Source organism: Chaetodon auriga, chromosome 2, assembly GCF_051107435.1.
Source record: "Chaetodon auriga isolate fChaAug3 chromosome 2, fChaAug3.hap1, whole genome shotgun sequence".
NCBI classification, from domain to species: Eukaryota; Metazoa; Chordata; class Actinopteri; order Chaetodontiformes; family Chaetodontidae; genus Chaetodon; species Chaetodon auriga.
In genome coordinates this window covers 12354733-12374359 of record NC_135075.1, presented here as the reverse complement: position 1 = coordinate 12374359, position 19627 = coordinate 12354733, and the positions used below count along the sequence as shown (strand labels likewise).

Genomic DNA, 19627 nt, shown 5'->3' with positions numbered 1-19627 from the left:
CTATCAATCTTTTATTGACAGTTTCAGTTCAGACTAAAGAGGGAAATGAAAACATGAATTCATGGTGAAAGCTTGGAGACGGTGCGGAGGAAAAATGAGAAGCGTTCTGAATTTGTGGTTATTTTATTGAAAACAGTGACAGTGGATTATTTGAGCTGAAACCTTGTTCCCTGAATTAGTTCTACCAAATAGCCTCTTAACTATACTATGTTAAGATGAAATACAGTTAAATATTCAGACATTACAACACAAAACTGATGCAAACACAACAGGGAAGGATTTACTGAAAAGCTTTCATGACCCACAGAAACCGTCCCGAGATTCACCTCCTTTAACTCGGTGGCAGGAAACAGCTGGAAGTCTCCAATTCACCCTCCCCCCCCCCCCAAATATAAACAGTAAAAACTGGCCATAAATCTGCTTTCACAATGAGCAAGTCCTACAAAGTCAGGATTCACTGCTATAGAATATTTTTTGGGTCCATGTGGAACATTTCTTTTTTAATATTTAAAAGGAGAGAAAGTCGGGAGGAAGGTTAATTTCTATTTTTTTTTTTTTTTAATTCCAAACAAAAGCTCATTCCTCAGGATGGTGATCCCACTCCTCTGTATTCCATAAATACATTCAGCACTCAAGTTGATGCAGTTAAAAAAAAAAAAAAAAAAGTCTATTGCATAAGGACATGATTAACCTTGCCTAAACACTGTCACTACATTAACAGACTATCACATGTGCACTTAAATTAAACATATATCCATCACAGTTTTCACCACGCCGCCGTCTCGTTCGACATCTTCAAGGACCTTCGTCTTCCTGCCTCACGCCGACAAAACATAATTTAAACAGAGTAAAAGACATATTCGTGAATAAACAGATATGGTTAAGGTACAGTCATGGTTATGTTAGCTAAAAACACAGGGCCTCACCGGATTAGTGTGAAAACTTTGTGACAAGGCTCACGAAAAGCTAATGACTCGTAACTCTCTCGGTCAGCTAGCCCTTCACTCGCCTTGTGGGTCAGGCGTCTACAAGCTCGCCTAAAGTGTCGTCGCAGTTTGTGACAGGAGGATAATCTCTCTCCACACAAAACCTCAAGATAAACAGGAGTAAAACACATTTACCACAATGCCTTAATTGTACATCTGAATACGACGGGGATAAAATATGGGCTATAGACAAGATTCTTAAAAGGGAAAATAAAGTGATACGGTTTTCAAATGATACCAAAGGACATTTTGGAAACACTTAAAACAGGCCAAAAGAGCATGTGAATGAGTTGGAGGTGACATGCCGTCTTGGAGGTCTAAAGCAGCAAACAAGTAAGAGACCAACAGTTATTCTAACAGAAATACAGTTTAAGTGTCCCTTTGTGTGTGGAGATGTAGATTCTTTCTTTTTCTTTGTTCCAAGTGTGTGTGGCTCCCTATAGGTAGGGGTACTGTGTGAGGCGCCTGGGGCTTAGCTGGTAGGCACTGTAAGCCTCGGCCCGGGGCGTCACACTGACGTAAGGAGAACCAGTGGCAAACTGATGCTGGTAGGCTGCGGGGAGGCCGTGCAGCAGACTACTGACAGAATCCTTCCGACTGGCCGAGTCCCTCCTGGAGGAGGAGGAGGATGAGGTGTACGTTGCTGCATAGGCGGAGGGGGAGTGCCCGTGGCTGCCGTGGCCGCGGCCCAGCAGCTGCTCCATGGCCTGAGAAGCTGAGGAGAGGGCAGTGGAGGCCGGGTAGGTGTACAGGCTGGGGCCGGGGGCCGAGGCCGAGGCCAGGGCGGACACCTCGGGGAAGCTGTAGTGAGAGGCTGAGACGGCCGGAGGGAACGTCTGCTGGCGGCGCAAGGATGAGTCACTGTGGGAACGCTCCTGAGATGAAGAAACCACAGGCTGAACCTGCGGAGAAACACCATCAGAATACATGCAACAACAAGAAGGCAGAAAAGAAAATAACTTGTTCAGCATGTTGCTCAATTTCTCTTCTGATAAAAAGGTCAGTTCTGTCTTCTGGGAACCTACAGCTGTGACAGATAAAGAAGCACTTCAGCTTTAATTCCTTGACATTTACAGCACTTCTTCATGTCAGACAGTATGGTGCGCATTCTGCATCAGTTTGCTCTCATCAGCTCTTCAGTGACGCTGTATGATGTTTACGTTGAGCCAAATACTCAGTTTGCTATGGTGGCATCATTCCTTCACATGGAAATACTAGACCCGCAGTAAAAATCTTTGATACTTAGTAAGTCTTTAATAGCAGAATTTAAGAGGGTAGATAAGAAGTCCTGCTTTCAGTGTCCTTCAGGTGCAAACATCATATGACTGACAGTTTGTCTATTGACAGGAACTCCAGTCTTTAATTCTCTGTGATTACTCTTGGCAGCAGTGTTTGTCACTGTGATTAAGGTACTGAAGCGTTTACACCCTTTCCCATGAAGCACTTATTTTTCCCTCCCGTCTCTTGTTTGTGGCATCTTTGTCAAAATGTCAAAACTGTTTAATGGAACCTCATATTAACCCTCTGGACCCCGAGCAGTTTCTGCGTTTGTTTTTTTTTCCCCCTCCACTCACATTTTTACTCATTTGTATCAATAACTATCCTTAATATCTGCAAATAACCAAACCTGCTCCGACCAGATCCCAACAACAGCAACAAAAGCAGCCTCACCTGGCTGAGGTTTAAGGGGTGTGACTGGCTCGGCACCAGTCCTTGACGCTCCATGCTCTCCCCTGAACTGCAGGGCTGTCGGTTGGATGACCTCTTAGGCTTCATGTAGTTCACTGTGAATTAAAGGTGGTTAAATTATTAAATGATACTGCTTTGAAGGGATTTCACAGAATAGTTGACCATCAAAACCATTATTCAACACTGAGCATCGTCGCAGACTCATGGGCAGACTCAAGCAGTGGCAATGCGTCTACAGCAGACATGCAGTTGTGGGTAGCTGCTGATAAGTCTTAGTTGTCATGTGCAATTTTAACACGGTGCAGTCAGTGTGGGGCGCTAACACAGCAAGAGAAAGAAACATGGCTGTCCGTCCCATTGCTCAACAAAAATCATCAGCGTGAAAGTGCCTGAGCAGAGCGGACGTTGATCTGTTTGAACAGAATTATTTTCTTTGCTGCGTCATTTTAAATAAAGTGAACTTCAGGTTTATCCAAGAAAGCAGTCATGTTGTTACTGCAGTCAAACAGTAACTCCAGCTCAGACGGGCTCGCTGGGGGTTTAGTCCAATCAGATTGGAGCTCATTTGTCAACAGCCTCTCAGAACCAATAGCAGACTCTGCTGTTTCAGCTACCCATAGTCTGGTCCCACCTACTTCAGTTAACCCTTTACTGGTTGTATGTGACACCTCTCTGATGAGATTTGATCAGTTAAGGTATGAAAAAATATCATATGCACATTTCCCATGACTGATAGACCAGTCGACTACTGGGAGGGCCTAATGACTACCGAAATGCACCACTGGTGAATGCCCGACAACACGCCCAAGATAGAATTCATTACTGATAAGACACAGACAACTGCAGATGAGTGACTCTTACCAGTCTCTAAGCGTGCACGGGAGGCCGCTGCTCTCTCACAGCCCTGGGTTTTGACTGAAGGTGCCACCACTGCCAGAGACTTGGCCTGGCGTGACGACACGGTGCTAGCTGGGTTCAGTGTGCGGGGCAGAGGAGTCAGGGGGCTGGCTGTGGAGGAGTCCGAGTCGTGCACCGTCACACAGCTGATAACGTTAGTGCGCTGGCTCACACCAACACTGTGTAAACAGAGAACCTGCGTTATTGCGCAATAAAATGACAGAGATAAATGTAATGCTCCGGTCATGTCAAACATCCCAAGCAGACAAAACAAAACATCGGACTAGCACTGCTGCGTCTTATGTCATGTCCTCACCTGGCGGGATGGAACTTGCGTTCATCCTCTGTGTCGGTGTCACTGTGAATAGTGATGATGCTGACTGCTGGGCTGGGTGTGTCGGAGATGATGATTGGCTGGGACAATGTGGCGTTGGAGCTGGGTGGGGTCACACCGCCGCTGCTGAGTAATGATGCAGTGGATATACCCCTAGACAGAGAAACAAAAGCAAATGTCGAGTGCTGCCCTCCAAAGCAAATGTGATTTCAGCTGTGACAACAGACCAAAACCAAACTTTAGAGAGGAATGTTCTGAAGTCCTGTGATGCTTGGAAAGTTCCATTTAAATCTACTGGACAGGAAGAGCTAAAAAAAAAAAATGCAATAAAAATAGAAATTTGGAACCAGAATAATTATCCTCTAGAAAAAACTACTCTACAATCTACCGGATGAAAAATGTAAGTGATAAACAGTTGCTGGTTGTGCTTTTGGTGTGATATCAGTTCTTTTTAGCCATCTGTCATTTGGCGCCACAGCTAAAACCCTGATGGAGGCTCAAAAATCAGATCATAATCAGAGCTAAAAACTGCAGGGGCTCCACCAACCTGTTTCTGTTTTCTCCACGTCTGGCTTTCACCTTCTTCCTCTCCTGCTGCGTCCTGGCTTGGGTTGTGCTCCTATCAAGGTCAAAGGTCATATAAGTTAGCCGTGGATGTTAATATTAAGTATGTTTTATTTTACTTGTCACTGCTGCATCTTTCTATCAGCACTACATTCCTTACATTCCTCATTTCGCTCCTAATACGTCAACATAACGGCAAATTGACTGAGATGCTCATTTTTACTGCATTACTTTAACACCATTTTTTGTTTGGACTGAACTGTCGTTTGCTGACCCACCTCCAGCTGTGTCCCTGCTGCGTGGAAGCATCAAGTGTTTCCAGTGGTGATTCAGCAACATTCGACTGGTGGGCAGAGCTGTGGATGGCCACACCTGGGACCTGCTGCCATGATGATGGTATGAGGATCTGTTGGGTGCCCGTGGGCCAGGCCTGCTGAGAAAAAACAAAAAAGAAAAAGAAAGAAAAGAAAGAGACACTCACACTTCAGTATATGTAATATCAAGTTCAGACATCAGTGAATCAATACAAATTATTGAGTGCTGGAATGGGCCAGACAAACTGAGCCATGCTGAGAAATAAGGAAAACCAACTGGCCAATCTCTTCTACAGGCAAAAGCACAAAGCCAGATAAGCGAGCAACCTTTCCCAAGCCATTCCCTTTTTATAGCATTGCCCTGCAACAAATGCACAAGATGATATCATGCAAAGCACGAACAGAGAAGCACTGTAAACACTCAGATCAGATATAAAGACGTATACACAGAACCATGGTGCCTGTTAAAGAAGAAACACTGAGGAAAGAAAATGAGTTTAGTTCACTGATGCCAAACAGTCTGTTGATAAGCTGTCTTGGGAAAAGACATGCCACATGTTCTGGGGCTGAAACGAAAAGATGTGTGTCAGAGAATCGGGCTGTTGAGGAGGGATTTTAGTGGGCTTTGTAGCTGCAATCTCCTTTGCTGAAACCAACGAAGGACAGGACAAGAGAAGCTGCAAGCAAAGCGCAGACCAACGCAGCAACACATGCGCTCCATGCCTTCAGCACACCTATGGGGAAAAACTGTGGCGGAGGGAATGAAAGAGTGTGAATGGCGTGGGGAGGGGGGTGTCCTTTTGAGTGGAAAGACACTGCAAATTTTGTTGATTTGAATTTAAAAAAAAAAAAAAAAAAAAAAAAATCAATAAAAATGCTTTGATTTCCCTACAAAAATAAGCATCAACCAACCATGATTCTGACGACCATGACTGGTCTGCATGTGAAAAGGCAAAATGAGGGAGTATGATCCACAAAATAAAGACTAGCCCCATTGAAGGTGTGGCACAGAGGGAGAGGGAAAGTTGCAAACAAATGAAAAGGAGAGGAAGAGTGGGGCAGGAGAGAGGTGGCATTGTTAGTGGTAGAGGGAGAGTGCATGTGCATGTCTTTCTTCAGGGATGTCATCGTTGCTTTACCAGCACTGTGGCTGTGTGCTCCAGGAGGGTGGGCCGACCCACCCCGGCGCCCAGCCCAAGGGGCAGAGAATACTGGGGGGCTATGCCTGCTGAGGGTGGGTGCAGGGTGGCCACCATCAGGGGTGTGCAGGAACCCTGGATGAGGGAGGGAGGATAGGGGAGGGCAGGGTTAGGGTACAAGTAACGTCCTTCAAGGCTGAATCTGATTCAGACAAAAGGGACAGAGCGGATAAAACCAGCTGCACGAGAGACACACACTGGTACCACTGGCCATCTGGACACCTGACTCCTGCAGTGTGCAGCAATTATTCCTAATTTTGGCAAACAGCAATTAACTAGTTCGTTGAGCCAGATGAGTTTCCAATATTAAACATCTGGCCTCCATCCCAGAGAGCAGACTGGGAATAGAAGAGGCCTGGCCCTGAGCGGCAGTCCAAATCAGTCCTGGGAGCAAATCCAATGAGAGACGCAAAGAGCACCACAAAAACAACAGAAACAGCATGGACTTTGTTATTTCAAAAATGTCAGTGAATTTAAATAAAACAGCATCTTCACCAAAAGCAAAATCTCTTTCTTATTAAAGAAAATGTCTCAACCTGGTCCCCACTAAACTCTGGCTTGCTCTGCTGGCAGCAAACACAGAGGGGGACTGAAAGGGGGACCCCAGTAGGGAGACTTTTTGGATGCACTCCGTGTATCCAGGAATGAGCAAATCTGGGCACCACTGCTCTCAGCTGGCTGCTAACGACATGACATCACTCATGGATGCTGCTGGATTTTTTTGGTCTGGAACCTTGAGTTTAGGTTTCTTAAAGACAAATGACAAAAACATTTGCTTGTGTGCAGTCATGGAAATCTGTGTGGAACTGCTGAAAATGAAATTGCATCAGTATTCACAAAAAGTAAATACTTGTCTCTGAGCCAATATAGCTGTATAAGTATACGCAGGTGTGTAATGGTATAAATTGGCTGACTACGGTGTGCATGTTGAACCCACTGAATACCCAATCAGATGAGACTGCTGTCAGTCTGCTTCTGACTGTCAGCAGGGGCTCCAGTCTGAGGGGTAGCTCCATACACTACAATGAACCACACCAGTACACAGACTAACTGTTAAAGGGTATTTTCCATATCAATAAATCTGGTCCCTACTGTTATATATTTAGGGGTATAATTGACTAATAGGTTTTCACCTCTGCAATAGCTGCAACTTAATCCTTGAGGGCAAAAGAAACCATCAAAGTACGTCCACTAAAAGTGCTTCTTGTTACTGAAAAACAAGCACTTTCATACTTTTATGGTCACATTTGACTCCAAGGGTTACACTGCAGCCCATTTTGCAGATGTTGGCTGAGGCAATCTACTGGACCAATTCCAAAACCTTTTTTATCTATAAGTCATTTAGACACCAAAATATTTAAAATTAGGGCCAAGAGTTAAAAAATATCAGAATTATGTAGTAAGTACGAGTTACACTCCATCTGTCTCCATCTATGGACACACCCTCTCTCTTGGTCATACGTGCACGCTGTCAATTCTTGTCAAAGAAAGCATGCCAGAGATGGGGTCATCAAAAAAAAAAAAAAAAAAAAACACGAGGAAAATTTCATATTATAAGACAATTCTGAAAAAGATTTCTCCTTGATAGATATCTGAAATTTGACAATAAATAAACAGACCGAACAAATCTTACCTGTGTGAGCATACTTGGCTGAATCTGCAGCGACTGAGCAGACTGGTTCTGAGGTACTATGGGTACAGAGCTCTCCATCCTCACAGGGAAACTGGAACTCTTACTGGATGGCTGTAGCCCTGGAAAACAATCCCACACAACATATCATTGAGTAACACTGAGATCCTGCTGAACAACATCTCAAAGAGCATTGCTACAAGCGCAGCAGTTAAACCCTCATGATCAGATATTCATTTTAAAAATGCCCGGCTCCAGAAACAGCAGATGATCTTATGCATCTTATTCACATGTGATCTCTATCTGTGCATGCATGCCTTCTTCTGAAGTGATTGCCAATAATCAACACATAGGTGGACACAGCTAGACATCAAAGTGGGGGACACACTGAGGACACCCTCACTGATGATCACAGCGAGGTTTCTTGGTGTTTGATAAGCCTTCCACACCGCCGTAATCCCCTTGTATTGTTTTGCCTTTTTTTTCCAGCCTGGATGCAACTTCGTCCTTTACCTTGAATAGTGGAGGGTGGGCACACGATGAGAGTCTGCTGGAAGGGTTCTGCCTGGCTACACAACCCAGCAGGACGCGTTGGAATCGGGACGCTCTGTTGAGCCAGCCCGGGAATGTTGATGGTGGCCTGCTGGTACAGAGCTGGCTGGTAGTTCAGCAAAGGCACCGCCCCCCCCGCAGAAGGCACCTTTCAGAGAACACCACTGATGAACACTGGAGGACTTATGTGTCCCTAAACATGTGTAAGAACTTGTGGTGAAGCTACGCGTCATACCTGGTTATGCTGGTTGAGTTGGCTACTGAAGGTAACGGTGAGGTTGCCCGCTGCAGCGCTGGGGACTGCATTGGTGGAGTACAGGGATTTGCCACTATCATAGGAGCTCCGGCGTTTGCAGATCTCCATGTTCTGGAAGCAGGACTTCACACTGGAGAGGGGTGGAGGGAGCGTTTCAGAGATTACATGTGAATCAACGCTCACCTAAACCAACACACATGCGCATCATCACATCACACACTTACTGGGAGCTGTGGGGATAGTCCATGAGGTGGCTCATTGTGACAAACGGGTGACCCAGGGTTTTCGTAGGTGTGATCCTTTTGTCGGCATCCAGACGGAGCATCCGTTTCAAGAGGTCTATAAACTCTCTTCTATCAGCTTTCTCAGCCAACATGTCCGTCCCCTCCAAGTGAGAAGACAAGTTGACCTGGAATACACACAAAACCCAAATAAATAAAAGAAAAAAAGACGTATACTGCAGGAAAAGAGATGTCTTTCTTGTATGTTGAGCATTTGAGTAAAAACACTGTGTGAAGCACAAAAACTTCAGCATGAAATTAGACGTTATGAGAGAAATTGCCATCTACCTGCATCATGTCATCCAGACAGTTGAAGATATACTTCCTGGCCTCCTTGGACTTGATGCCCATTTCCATTTCATGCTCTGCTGGGGTCTGGAAAATGGAAACCATTTTTGTTCATCATTATGTGCTAAAAACATTTCTTACAGGCATTAAGTGATACAATTCACATCACAAAGAAAGAGCATAAAGACTTCTTTAGAATTAGACCACATTTAGAATAATCTTTTATGGCCTGCTTAATAAGCAGATACTCAGTAGGATTAGTCTCGGGTTATATTAACCTTAAGCCTCCAGAGGGGGTAGCTAGAGTCTGGGCCTCGATTGAAGAAGCGAATGGTCTTAGTGCCGGCGCTCAGTAAGTACTCTGCAGGCAGACCTTGAGTCTGAGAAATGTAACGGATCTGGAAACAAGAAAATATATACAGAAAGTTTAAAAAATAAATAAATCACAGTTGGATAAATTGGTAAATGTCATGGATATGACTAAATTTAACTGGTTACGTACAATATTCTTACAGCTTATAGTTATGCTTCTGCAGCACTTTGCTATCTCTCAGCAGCACTCACTTTGAATTCCTACAGAGCATCTACAATACATACTTCCATGACCTGCTAACAACTTGCAGACCCTGTTCTACCTCACTGCTTAGTCTTTCCCAAGCATTTGAACATTTTTTCCATTCCCAGAGATAAGGCACAACACGCTAAGGTTTATACTGACCTGGTCGTACTCCGAGGCTCCAGGGTACAGGGGCCAACCCAGAAACAGCTCAGCGATCACGCAGCCTAAAGACCACATGTCAATGGCCTCACAGAACGGCAGACCCAAAATGATCTCTGGAGCCCTGGACAGCACAGAGACGTACAGAGGGAACAGAACTGAGCTACAAAGTACACTGAACATTTGTCCTCAGAAGATTACAGGGAAGGCTGTATTTAGACTGAACAAAACATAGCTGGATTTCTTGCCACATACCTGTAGTAGCGAGACTGTAGGTAGGTTGAGCAGACAGCTTTGGACACATGACTGGCTGAGCCAAAGTCGATGACCTTCACCCTGTAGGGCTGCCTTAGTGGATCAACCAGCATGATGTTCTCAGGCTTCAGGTCTGCATGAATCAGACCCAGGCTTTTCAGTTTCATCAGCGCTGTAGCCACCTAAAGATAGAAACACGCAAATTATTAGCCATAACAAATTCAAAGCAACACTATCATTTTGGTTCAAGGTTTGATGAATGCCTGCTAAAGCATCCGCCAACCTGCTGTAGGATGGGTCTGATGTGCCGCAGGGGGAGTGGGCTGAACTTGCTGTGCTTGAGGAAGTCGTACAGGTTCTGCTCCAGCATCTCAAACACCAGGCAGGTGTGACCCTTGTGTTGGAAGCATTCATATGAACGCACAAAGTTGTACTCATCTGCGTTCTCTGCACTCAGCCGGTTCAGGATGCCCACCTGTGAAAGAGCAACAAATAAACTCCATGTAAAATGCACATTAATGCTACACTACGTAAATCAGTTCCAGTGGTTGCAGGTCTTATTTTGACAGTTTGCTCCAAAATGACAGATAATGCCGCATGTCAGTGGTACCACAGCTGCTGACAGGGAGTCACTTCACATCAGCGGTGACCAAACAGCCCTCACCACCAACAACCTGGTAGCACGTGAGGCATCTGCTGGTAAGACAGAACCCAAGTAGAGACCATACTATGATCCCAGTTTAACGGACAAACTGACCATTTCTAATTCCAAAGGAGCCCATGACACAGGCGACACAGTCAGCAGTCAAGATGGCAGCAGAGAAATCAAAACTGGGATTTCTTCACCTTCTGTTGTGTCTGATGACACTGGATCATAATATGTTGGGTATGGAATCAATCTGCAGACGGTCTGGTTGAAGATGAAACCAAGCTTTTCAATGGATGGCAGTTTTTGAGCCACGAAAAAGGCCAGAATGTGGCCTGCAACAGACTAGGTAAGACTTGTTTTTATTGTAGCTGATTGCTGTAAATGCCTTTTACTATGTTGTCCCGAAGGGAAACAAGATTCCAGGCTGAAGCGCTTGTTGATCACTTGTGGCCCCTACCAGCCAGTTAAGAGGGGTGAGGAGTCAGCAGCCAATGGCATAAAACAGAGCAGACAAAGTGGGGTTTTTTTTCCAAAGCTGTGAATCACTGCAACCACGAGTGCACTAAAAGTATTAGGCTGATGGGTCCACTGGTACGCATGATTAACTGCATACAGATACACACGAGCAAACAAACCACCAACTGCATGATAGTGAATTTGCTTCGATGTTAAGCTGCTAGTATGCTTCATTCTTGACACAACCATTTCTGTCACTTCTGATACGAACAACAGAGTCCAGCATGATGAATGCCTTCCAGATGCGACAGTCTGAAAATGTGTCTGCCCCCCTCTGTGACGGCTGGCTTTCCACTCTGCCTTCATCTGTGGCTGTTCAGAGCAGCTATTAACCCCTCTGAGCACAAAACTCAGAAACATATTCTAATGTTTTTCCAGGAAAAACAAATCTTGAATCAGTCAAGCATGATATATTTGGCCTATATTGGCTGTTATGTCCATTTTGTGGTCATGAATTATGCTTCATATGCAATCAAAGTGCACAATGGAAACCACCATCTGATTATTTCTTTTAGGGTCAACATATCAGACAAAACATCAGACTGGACTGATGTGCAAAATGTTCAGCATCGCCTTTGTTCAATGAATTGGCCAAGTCTAAAACTAAATACACACACTTTTGATAGCACTGCATTATTAATGCTAAGAGACAAGAAGCTCTCGGCAAAGCCAAAGTTATCAAACAAAACCAACAGGGCTGCGTACTGGTGAAAACTTTGATACTTTGACTTTGATGCAATTATTGAAAAACACTTTTCTTTACCAATTTTATAATATCCATTATAACAAAGAAACAATTACATTACACATTACGGCGCAATTATGCTCTTCAACGGAGGAGGCTGTTCAAAGGCCTCAGAGCAGCTGGAGAAACAGTTCTTTCTCTGTGTACTTTACTCAACCTGCATAACTGGACTAAACTGACGGAATATGGGAACAGCCTAGGACTATACAAAAATATAAACAATTGTCAATGGGAACATTAATAAACAGTAGAGGGCAGCAATATGCCATTGAAGCGTGTCATCTGCCTAATCAAATGTGACGTTTGAGGTTCTGGCAAATAGCGGCACAGGGCGACCTGTGCGCTAAAGAGCAGCTAGGCCGAGTCCGACAATCATCCACCGTGACAACTTCAGGACATTTCTTATCTTTTATGTGTCACTCTCTAAACAACACCATGTTTGCTGTCAGAAATTCCCCCCCTGCCCCGGGTTATCCATCCATGCCAGTGGCGAGGAGAGGGTTGGGCCGGTGGATGATGAGGTGAATGAATTCTCTGCGATAAGATACAGGTTAGCTGCACCGGCTAGCTAACAAACAGCACAAGGCTCACTTAGTTATCTGTGCAGATGAGCAACTCAAATTAAATAATAATAATTTAAAAATAGTGCACCCCGTCTCACTAGTTCTTCACACACAGATGCTGATGAGATTTACTCCACCAGAAACCAGGACCCACCATAAATGCAGGTTTGTTATCCAAGTAGGATACAACGTTTTATTAACAATACGATGTTTGATTACCTCAATTTGGCCTTGACGTGCATATGATGGATGGTTTTTCAGGATCTTGATGGCCACAATCTCATTGGTGCCCCTCTTCCAGCATTTGGCCACTTGTCCAAACGTGCCTCTGCCCAGAAACTCCAGCACTTCATAGCTGCAGGACACTGAGCAGAGGATCTCATGCTGCACTAGCTGATAGTCCCCCTCACCATTGGAGCTACTGCTCTTCGTGGTTGGAGCTGAGTGGGGTATAGACTGGCCTGTGCCCCCTCCGCCTCCACCTGTACGGGTAGAGTAAGTCGCTGCAGGAGCTGAGAGCTCCTCCAATATTTGGACACTGCCACATCCACTCCCACTGCCTTCATTGGCTTCCTCGATCTTTCTCTTCTGCCCGTGCCTGTGCCCCCTCGTTTCAGAGGACATCTCAGCGTGAGCATAAGACGAAGACGTTGCCTGCTCTGTGACACGCCGGCTGGATCCGCGGGGAAGACTACCAGTGCTGTCAGCTGCCCGCACCACCACTTGACCTCTGGAGCCAGGTGCTGCAGGGGGGAAGACCAGGGATGGTGCAAAGGGTGGCACAGCCATGGCTGGGGCAAAGGTGTATGCTGACTGGCCTGCTATGGAGCTGTAAGCTTCAGTGGTGGACACATCCCAAACGTTGCTCTCCACCTTCAGCTTCTTCACACGGCAAAAGGCACTGGACGAGATGGAGGGAGGCGAGAAGACCTGCAGCTGAGAGCTCATAGCTGAAAAGGGATAGAAGAGCACGAGACAGAGATTAAAAAAGAACCTCAATCATTCAAGTAACTTCTTAATTTACCAATACACCTAAAATATATATTGCATTGCTTCATAGATTATGCTCATTTTATTTGGAACAAGTATGCAATCTAATACAACCGTCAACCATTTATATACAAACAGCCTAAACACTTTTTAACAGAGGCTCAAACTACAGACTCGAATAATTCCAGTTAAATATCTCCATAAAACAGTTTCAGTTAAATATGAAACAAACTGGACTGAAGTGATTATTTCTGGATTCATTCACTCCACTCAGACAGACAATTAATCAGCAACTACACTGATGATCACTCATTTTCCTAGCAAAAACACCAAACATTGTTTTTTTTTTTTTTTCCAGCTTCTCAAATGTGAGGATTTCCTAATTTTCCATATTTGATGGTAAAATTAATACCTCTGGGTTTTGGACTAGTGGTCAAACAAAACAAGCCATTTGAAGACATCACCTTGGCTCTGAGAAACCATGATGGGCACAAATCCTTGACATTTCAAACACTAAACAACTGATCAGGAAAATAATGGGCAGATGAACTAACAATGAACAGTTCACCTTAACAAACTTGATGACAGTAGGATTTATTGTGGGGTTGTTGTATTAGACTGCAACAGCTTTAGTCAAGTGTCCCTTACAAAAAAACTTGCCCCAAAATAAACTTGGTGGAAATGTTCCACAAACCATCAAATCTGAGAAGCAGAGTTACTCAGACAGTTAACTGTGAATGTCAAGAGAGCGCAGTTTGCACACTTTCATATTTTAAAAGAGACTGTATGATATAATGTTTTTCCCCCAGTCCCTGAAGGGCTGGACCCAGACCACCAAATACTATGACGAACTGGAAGAGCTTCAAGGATTCGTTCTTAGGATTGAGTGACAGCGGATATGGAGGGCATCCTTAATTTCTTTTATGGATTCATAAGCACAAAGTTAAAATGGAAGCACACCAACCAACTGTCATGTGATCAGGATTACACTGTTTGGTTTTCTCTCACTTTATTTCTGAGAAATCTTTTCTTCAATTTAATTCAGTTTTTTTTTTTCCCACATAGCACCAAATCACAACAGATGTTGTCTCAGGACAGTTTCCACATAGAGCTGGTACAGAACATACTCTTCATCTACAGACTAAAAACTTCCTTTCAACAGGCAGAAACCTCAAGCAGAACCAGGCTCTGATTCTTCTGATTACAGGAGTGTGAGTGTGTGTGTGTGTGTGTGTGTGTGTGTGTGTGTGTGTAAAAAATGCAAACCACAGATAACAACAACAACAAAAATAACATGAACAAATGCATAACTCTATATATTAAGCCATCGTCATGGCCGCTCGGAGAGTGTTTCCATACACCGACAGGCTGCGAGCTAAATGAAAGGTGGACCCTGTATCTGATGGGTCTGATTCCCGATGCAAAGAAAACGGAACTCATCTGACAGTTTCCAGTCAGGAGAAAAGAAAGCCAACATAGATTTCGACACTGCCTGCGCAGCAACACAACACATGCCAAGGTCCTGTGTACTGAAGAGACGGGCGCTGACAGGGTGACTGTTGGGCAGCTGCGATGGACCATAGTGGAAGTCAAGCTCTGATCGCCACCGTTTTCAAATGTGTCCATGTCACTGACACAACATTACTTATACGCTTGACATTCTTTCGGTGGTCATTTCGAAATCTGTAACCTCGTTGACAGAAAGGTTTCTAGGCTCGAATCAACAAGCTAACATTACTTATCTCACTAATGCCGACAAGCTAACGCGTTAACTTAGTGAAAATATGGCGTTAGACGATCAGCTGCTTATCTCACAAAAAAATAAAGTTACGGCAAATGACATTCACCTAATGAAAAGCAGCATAACTACAAAAACAGCTATAACATACCGGATTGGATGTTATTCCAGCGTCGAAAAACGGCTTCCTCCAAGGTTTAAATCCCACTGCAGTCCGCTGTACCAGCGTTATCCGATTAGCTTCCGCTAGCTAACGCTAAATTCTAGCTAGGCCTGCATTGTTTCTTCAGTCGATGGAGAGCTAGGCAGCAGGAGAAGGCGTTACAGTGCCGACTTTTCACAAGAAATACACAAGGGCCTCATTGTATTATTGAGTTAAATCATTTAGCCCTAAAAATATGTACACTTATTGATTAAAACATAATAAATTCTATTCTAAAACCGTCTGTCTTGAGGCAGCAAAATCCACTTTTCACCGGAACAACCACGTCCTTATATCAGCTGCGAATCTGACGGCATTTCCGGTTACTACCGTAATTACGGTGGATCGGGAAGCGATACGACCAATGAGTACAATTTTCAACAAGATTAAGAAATAATTATGGCCTTTTTTAAAGCTTAATTGTCATATGCAATTTCTATGAGAGCCCTTCATTGTCGACATATGTGGCAAAGTCACATTCGAGGTCGTTTTACACATCAAGGAAAAGGTAAACAACATTTTTACGGTAATAGAAATCGACGTGATGTAAGTAGAATATACTAGTAATTTTCCGGTAGGAGTAATTTGTTCCACAATTCCTGGGACGAACCTGATGACTAGCTGATGACTGAAGTGAAGCAAGTGGTCAAACCACACATGAGGATCGTTTCCACTAACTTGCGCAGATGTTTTATTTGTTGGCAGTCAGGATGGAGCACAAACCTTTCTACTGAGAGACAGGCCCATAGCACGGTGAATAAACTGATTCTGTTCAGTGCTTATGTTATTAATTGTACAGATCAAGCCAAACATGAAACAGAGAAAATGGAAATAATTGTCATAAGAGCAGAAAAATCCCCGATTCTTCATTGGATTTTTATTTATATTTTTATTTTTACATGCGTTCAATAAACTTGGCTAAAGGCAACATTAGAGTCGTGGGCAGTGGGGGATGACAATGTGTAATACCTAGGAAACAAGAAATGCAGTGAAAAGATTTGGGAAAAGTGACACATCCTGAGTTCATGATCAAGTATGGACAAAAGGTGTTCATATCAAAATGAAGAACAGGCTTTCATTAGAAAAATGGGGTGAAGTTGCTGCAAACTCAGGAGGGAAATTTACTTGCTGTAGAGATTTGAATGCACTGTGTACATGATGGGGTGACTGTATTGATGAGAATGGAAAAGTTCGTGAAAAACTGAGAGCCATAAGTCTTAGCAGGAAATTGTTCTTGATGTGTTGTTAAAGGAACAACAAAATGACCACTCTCCACACTCTCACTGATGTCGGATTAGTTTAGAAGAATATGCACGAAGATTTGATGGATGATCTTTCAACAGAGTAGACTGGGAGGAAAATCAAGGAAATTTGTGATGAGTAAATGCATAAAGTTGATCTTCATCAAGCGAGACAATCCATTCCAAGGGGGAGTGGTAGGCGTAACAGGAAAAACTGCACCATGTTGGACAAATCAGTGTGAAAAAGCAATAAATTCTCAAAATAAAGCCTTTAAAGTGTTGAAAAGATCACCAATAATTTCCAGAATCTTACTGAATATAAATGATGTAAGCTATTGTAGGGAAACTGAAATCCCAAAGAGTGGGAAAAGATTAGAAGAATGGACGGAATCCAAAGGGAAATTGGATGTTCAACATCAGTAAATAGTCAAATTACAGCAGAGATGATGGCACAAACATTTGTTAAAGTTCAAAGCTCAGATGACATAATTAAGGAGTGGCAAAGAGGGAGAGAAGCTACAAAACCCGAGAATGAGGAAATGTTATTACAAAACGAAGATATCAACAATTTATTATGCATTTCATTTGCAAAGGCAGGACTGAAACCGAGGCTGTCTCAAATGGGCGAGGACCAAATTTGTAATGTGATAATAAATCATCCGAGTGAGACACATCTTATTTGAACTGCGCAATAAAGAATAAGAGAGAGGGTGTAACAGTAACAACAAGGCAGGAAAAGATTACATTAATCCAAGGAATTATTGATTTTATCTGCCTACTGTCAACACCAACTGACCCAGACCCTGTCTTCCCTCCCAAACAGACCCGGGCCTCATTATTCATAAGTGAATAAGTTATCCAGAGGCGTGTTGACCATTTGTCATGGTTTAAAATTCATCTGGAACTGTAGTAAGAGCAGCACGTCCTTTTGCCCAAATGTGGAGAAGTGGATCTTATTGACAGACACCTCAAAGTCAACACAAACTCATTTTCAAATACAAATAGCTCCCTTACTTATATTGATAACAAAAAAAAGTTGATGCATCTAATTCTAGGTGAGAACTTGCAGGTTATTGAGAAACCAGTATGATCTGTTGGTGTAATTATCACACTTTAATCATCGTAATGAAGAGTTACCTACAGTTGAACATGATGAAATGTACAATAAATTAAAAGTTTGTACAGAAAAAAAAAGAATCACGCTAGAAACTGGGATTGAAAAGACACAAACTCAGCTAAGAGATTCTTACTGTTAAAAGACAAATGGAGGCACTTAATGGAGCATATAATGTGGCATTAAATTCACCGTTATCTGATTTGTGCTAGAAGTTGTCAGTTTGTCTCACTTTGCTAAAAACAGATGTTTTGGAAGTTTTGGTTTTACTTTGGGCCTTCAACTACTGTCCACCAAGAACCACACCAACAATGCACCCAGCATCACTCACAGTCTAACTGCTGTACAGTCAGCGGTAGGGTGGAAATGGTGGAAACATTGCTCTCAAACAACCAAATAACTGGATGAGAATAAACAGGATCTTTGAACCTGATAACAGCACATTAGCCTGACTTTTGAAGCCAATGCTTTGGTTGCAAGAATTTAACTGTATTTGAGTATAATCCAAATGAGCAAACATGCCAAACTACCACTGATGCTTCTCCACTTTCACTTTGATTAAGACCCCAAATATTTGATTAAAAAAAAAAAGGGCTTGTGGCACATTGAACAAGACAGATTACCACGGAAGAAATAAATATCAGGCAAAAATAATAATAATAATAAGTTAAAGTGCAAATTTTCTTTTTATTCTGATTTCATTTTACAGCAGAAATTATGTAAAGCATTCAGAAGACATTTTCCACATATAAGGGCAATATTCAAAACACTTTGCATGGCCTCAGCAACAAAATATTCTTTTAAAAACATCAACAATTTAGTGATGCTTGTGCATGCACATTTTGTAAAACAAAGTAAAAACTAGGCTACAAAAAAAAAGAGGAATGAAAGACTGAGATAGGCATGGAGAACACAACAGCAGGCAAGGTGGGAATACAGCGGGAGATGAGAGAGAGAGAGAGAGAGAGAGAGAGAGAGAGAGAGAGAGAGAGAGAGAGGGAGAGAGAGAGAGAGAGAGAGAGAGAGGGAGGGAAGACGGGGTGAAAGAAGAGGAAGGCAAGGAGAGGTCTAGCCATAGATTATCTATAAGGGTCTACCATTCTAGCATGCAATGTGGTGTTTGGCCACGCCCTCTCAAAACAAGGCCTGAAAGGTTATACCATTCATTTCTAGGCGGACTCATGAGAACAGAGGCCATCTCTGCGCATGTCTACCAGCTGTCTACTATGGCAATATTTCATTATTTTTTTTTTTTTACTTTTTCTACTCTACACTTGTTTTTTTTTTTTTACAGTCACCATCCTCTCCAAAAATATGAACATATTGATGGATTTTCTGCAATCTGTGTGTCTAGTTTCGTGTGTGTGTGTGTGTGTGTTGATAAGCGCAAGCATTTGGCTGTTGGCGTGTGTTTGTGTGTGTGTGTATTTGTCTGTGTGTGCATACAATATATAAAGGAGTCCAAAGCAGTGTTCCTTGTGACTTTAGTTGTGCTGATGTGAGAGGAGGGGCAGTTTTAAGAGGAGGTTCAAGTGATACCGTAACATGAATGCTCCTGACAGCGCTGTCCTGACCGTGGCTGTCTCTCAGTGTGATGGAAATTCAGAAAACATGTGAAACACACATAATAGAGATCTTCCAATTGTAAATCTTTCAATATGATATCTCTTACAACTTTTTTTCTTTTTCAAATTAAGAAAATTGAAGTGACTCGTGGCCGTTACCTATTTTTGCATTATTTAAGAATCTTGTGCGTTTAAGACAAGAGCAAATGTAGAAATAGAAATATTACTTGCTTTGAATTTAGTTTATATTCAAACAAAATCCTATAAAATACGGGATTTGCAGATTTTTTTTTTCCTCGTAGAAAAAGTGACGCAAACACGGCTTGGATGAAGGAAACGGG

At 43.1% G+C, this 19627-nt stretch overlaps 1 protein-coding gene across 4 annotated transcripts; it reads right to left on the bottom strand.

Annotated features, from left to right (window-relative positions):
* Positions 1 to 106: 106 nt before the first annotated feature.
* Positions 107 to 15669, bottom strand: hipk1b (homeodomain interacting protein kinase 1b). Of its 4 annotated transcripts, none has more exons than XM_076754624.1 (18): positions 15316 to 15669; positions 12656 to 13386; positions 10247 to 10438; positions 9964 to 10145; positions 9709 to 9832; positions 9269 to 9388; positions 8991 to 9077; positions 8646 to 8830; positions 8401 to 8551; positions 8127 to 8313; positions 7617 to 7735; positions 5924 to 6058; positions 4749 to 4900; positions 4454 to 4525; positions 3889 to 4059; positions 3537 to 3751; positions 2658 to 2770; positions 107 to 1888 (listed from the first exon to the last, which is right to left on the bottom strand). In XM_076754624.1, exons 2-18 carry the CDS (start codon positions 13382 to 13384, stop codon positions 1424 to 1426), a joined length of 3399 nt encoding a protein of 1132 aa, XP_076610739.1. In that variant the 5' UTR covers positions 13385 to 13386; positions 15316 to 15669; the 3' UTR covers positions 107 to 1423. The 4 variants fall into 4 exon arrangements, with proteins under 4 accessions (XP_076610739.1, XP_076610728.1, XP_076610749.1 ...); XM_076754613.1 differs by having other exon boundaries at positions 109 to 1888; positions 4749 to 4903; positions 15316 to 15667; XM_076754634.1 differs by lacking the exon at positions 5924 to 6058 and having other exon boundaries at positions 109 to 1888; positions 4749 to 4903; positions 15316 to 15667.
* Positions 15670 to 19627: the final 3958 nt, after the last annotated feature.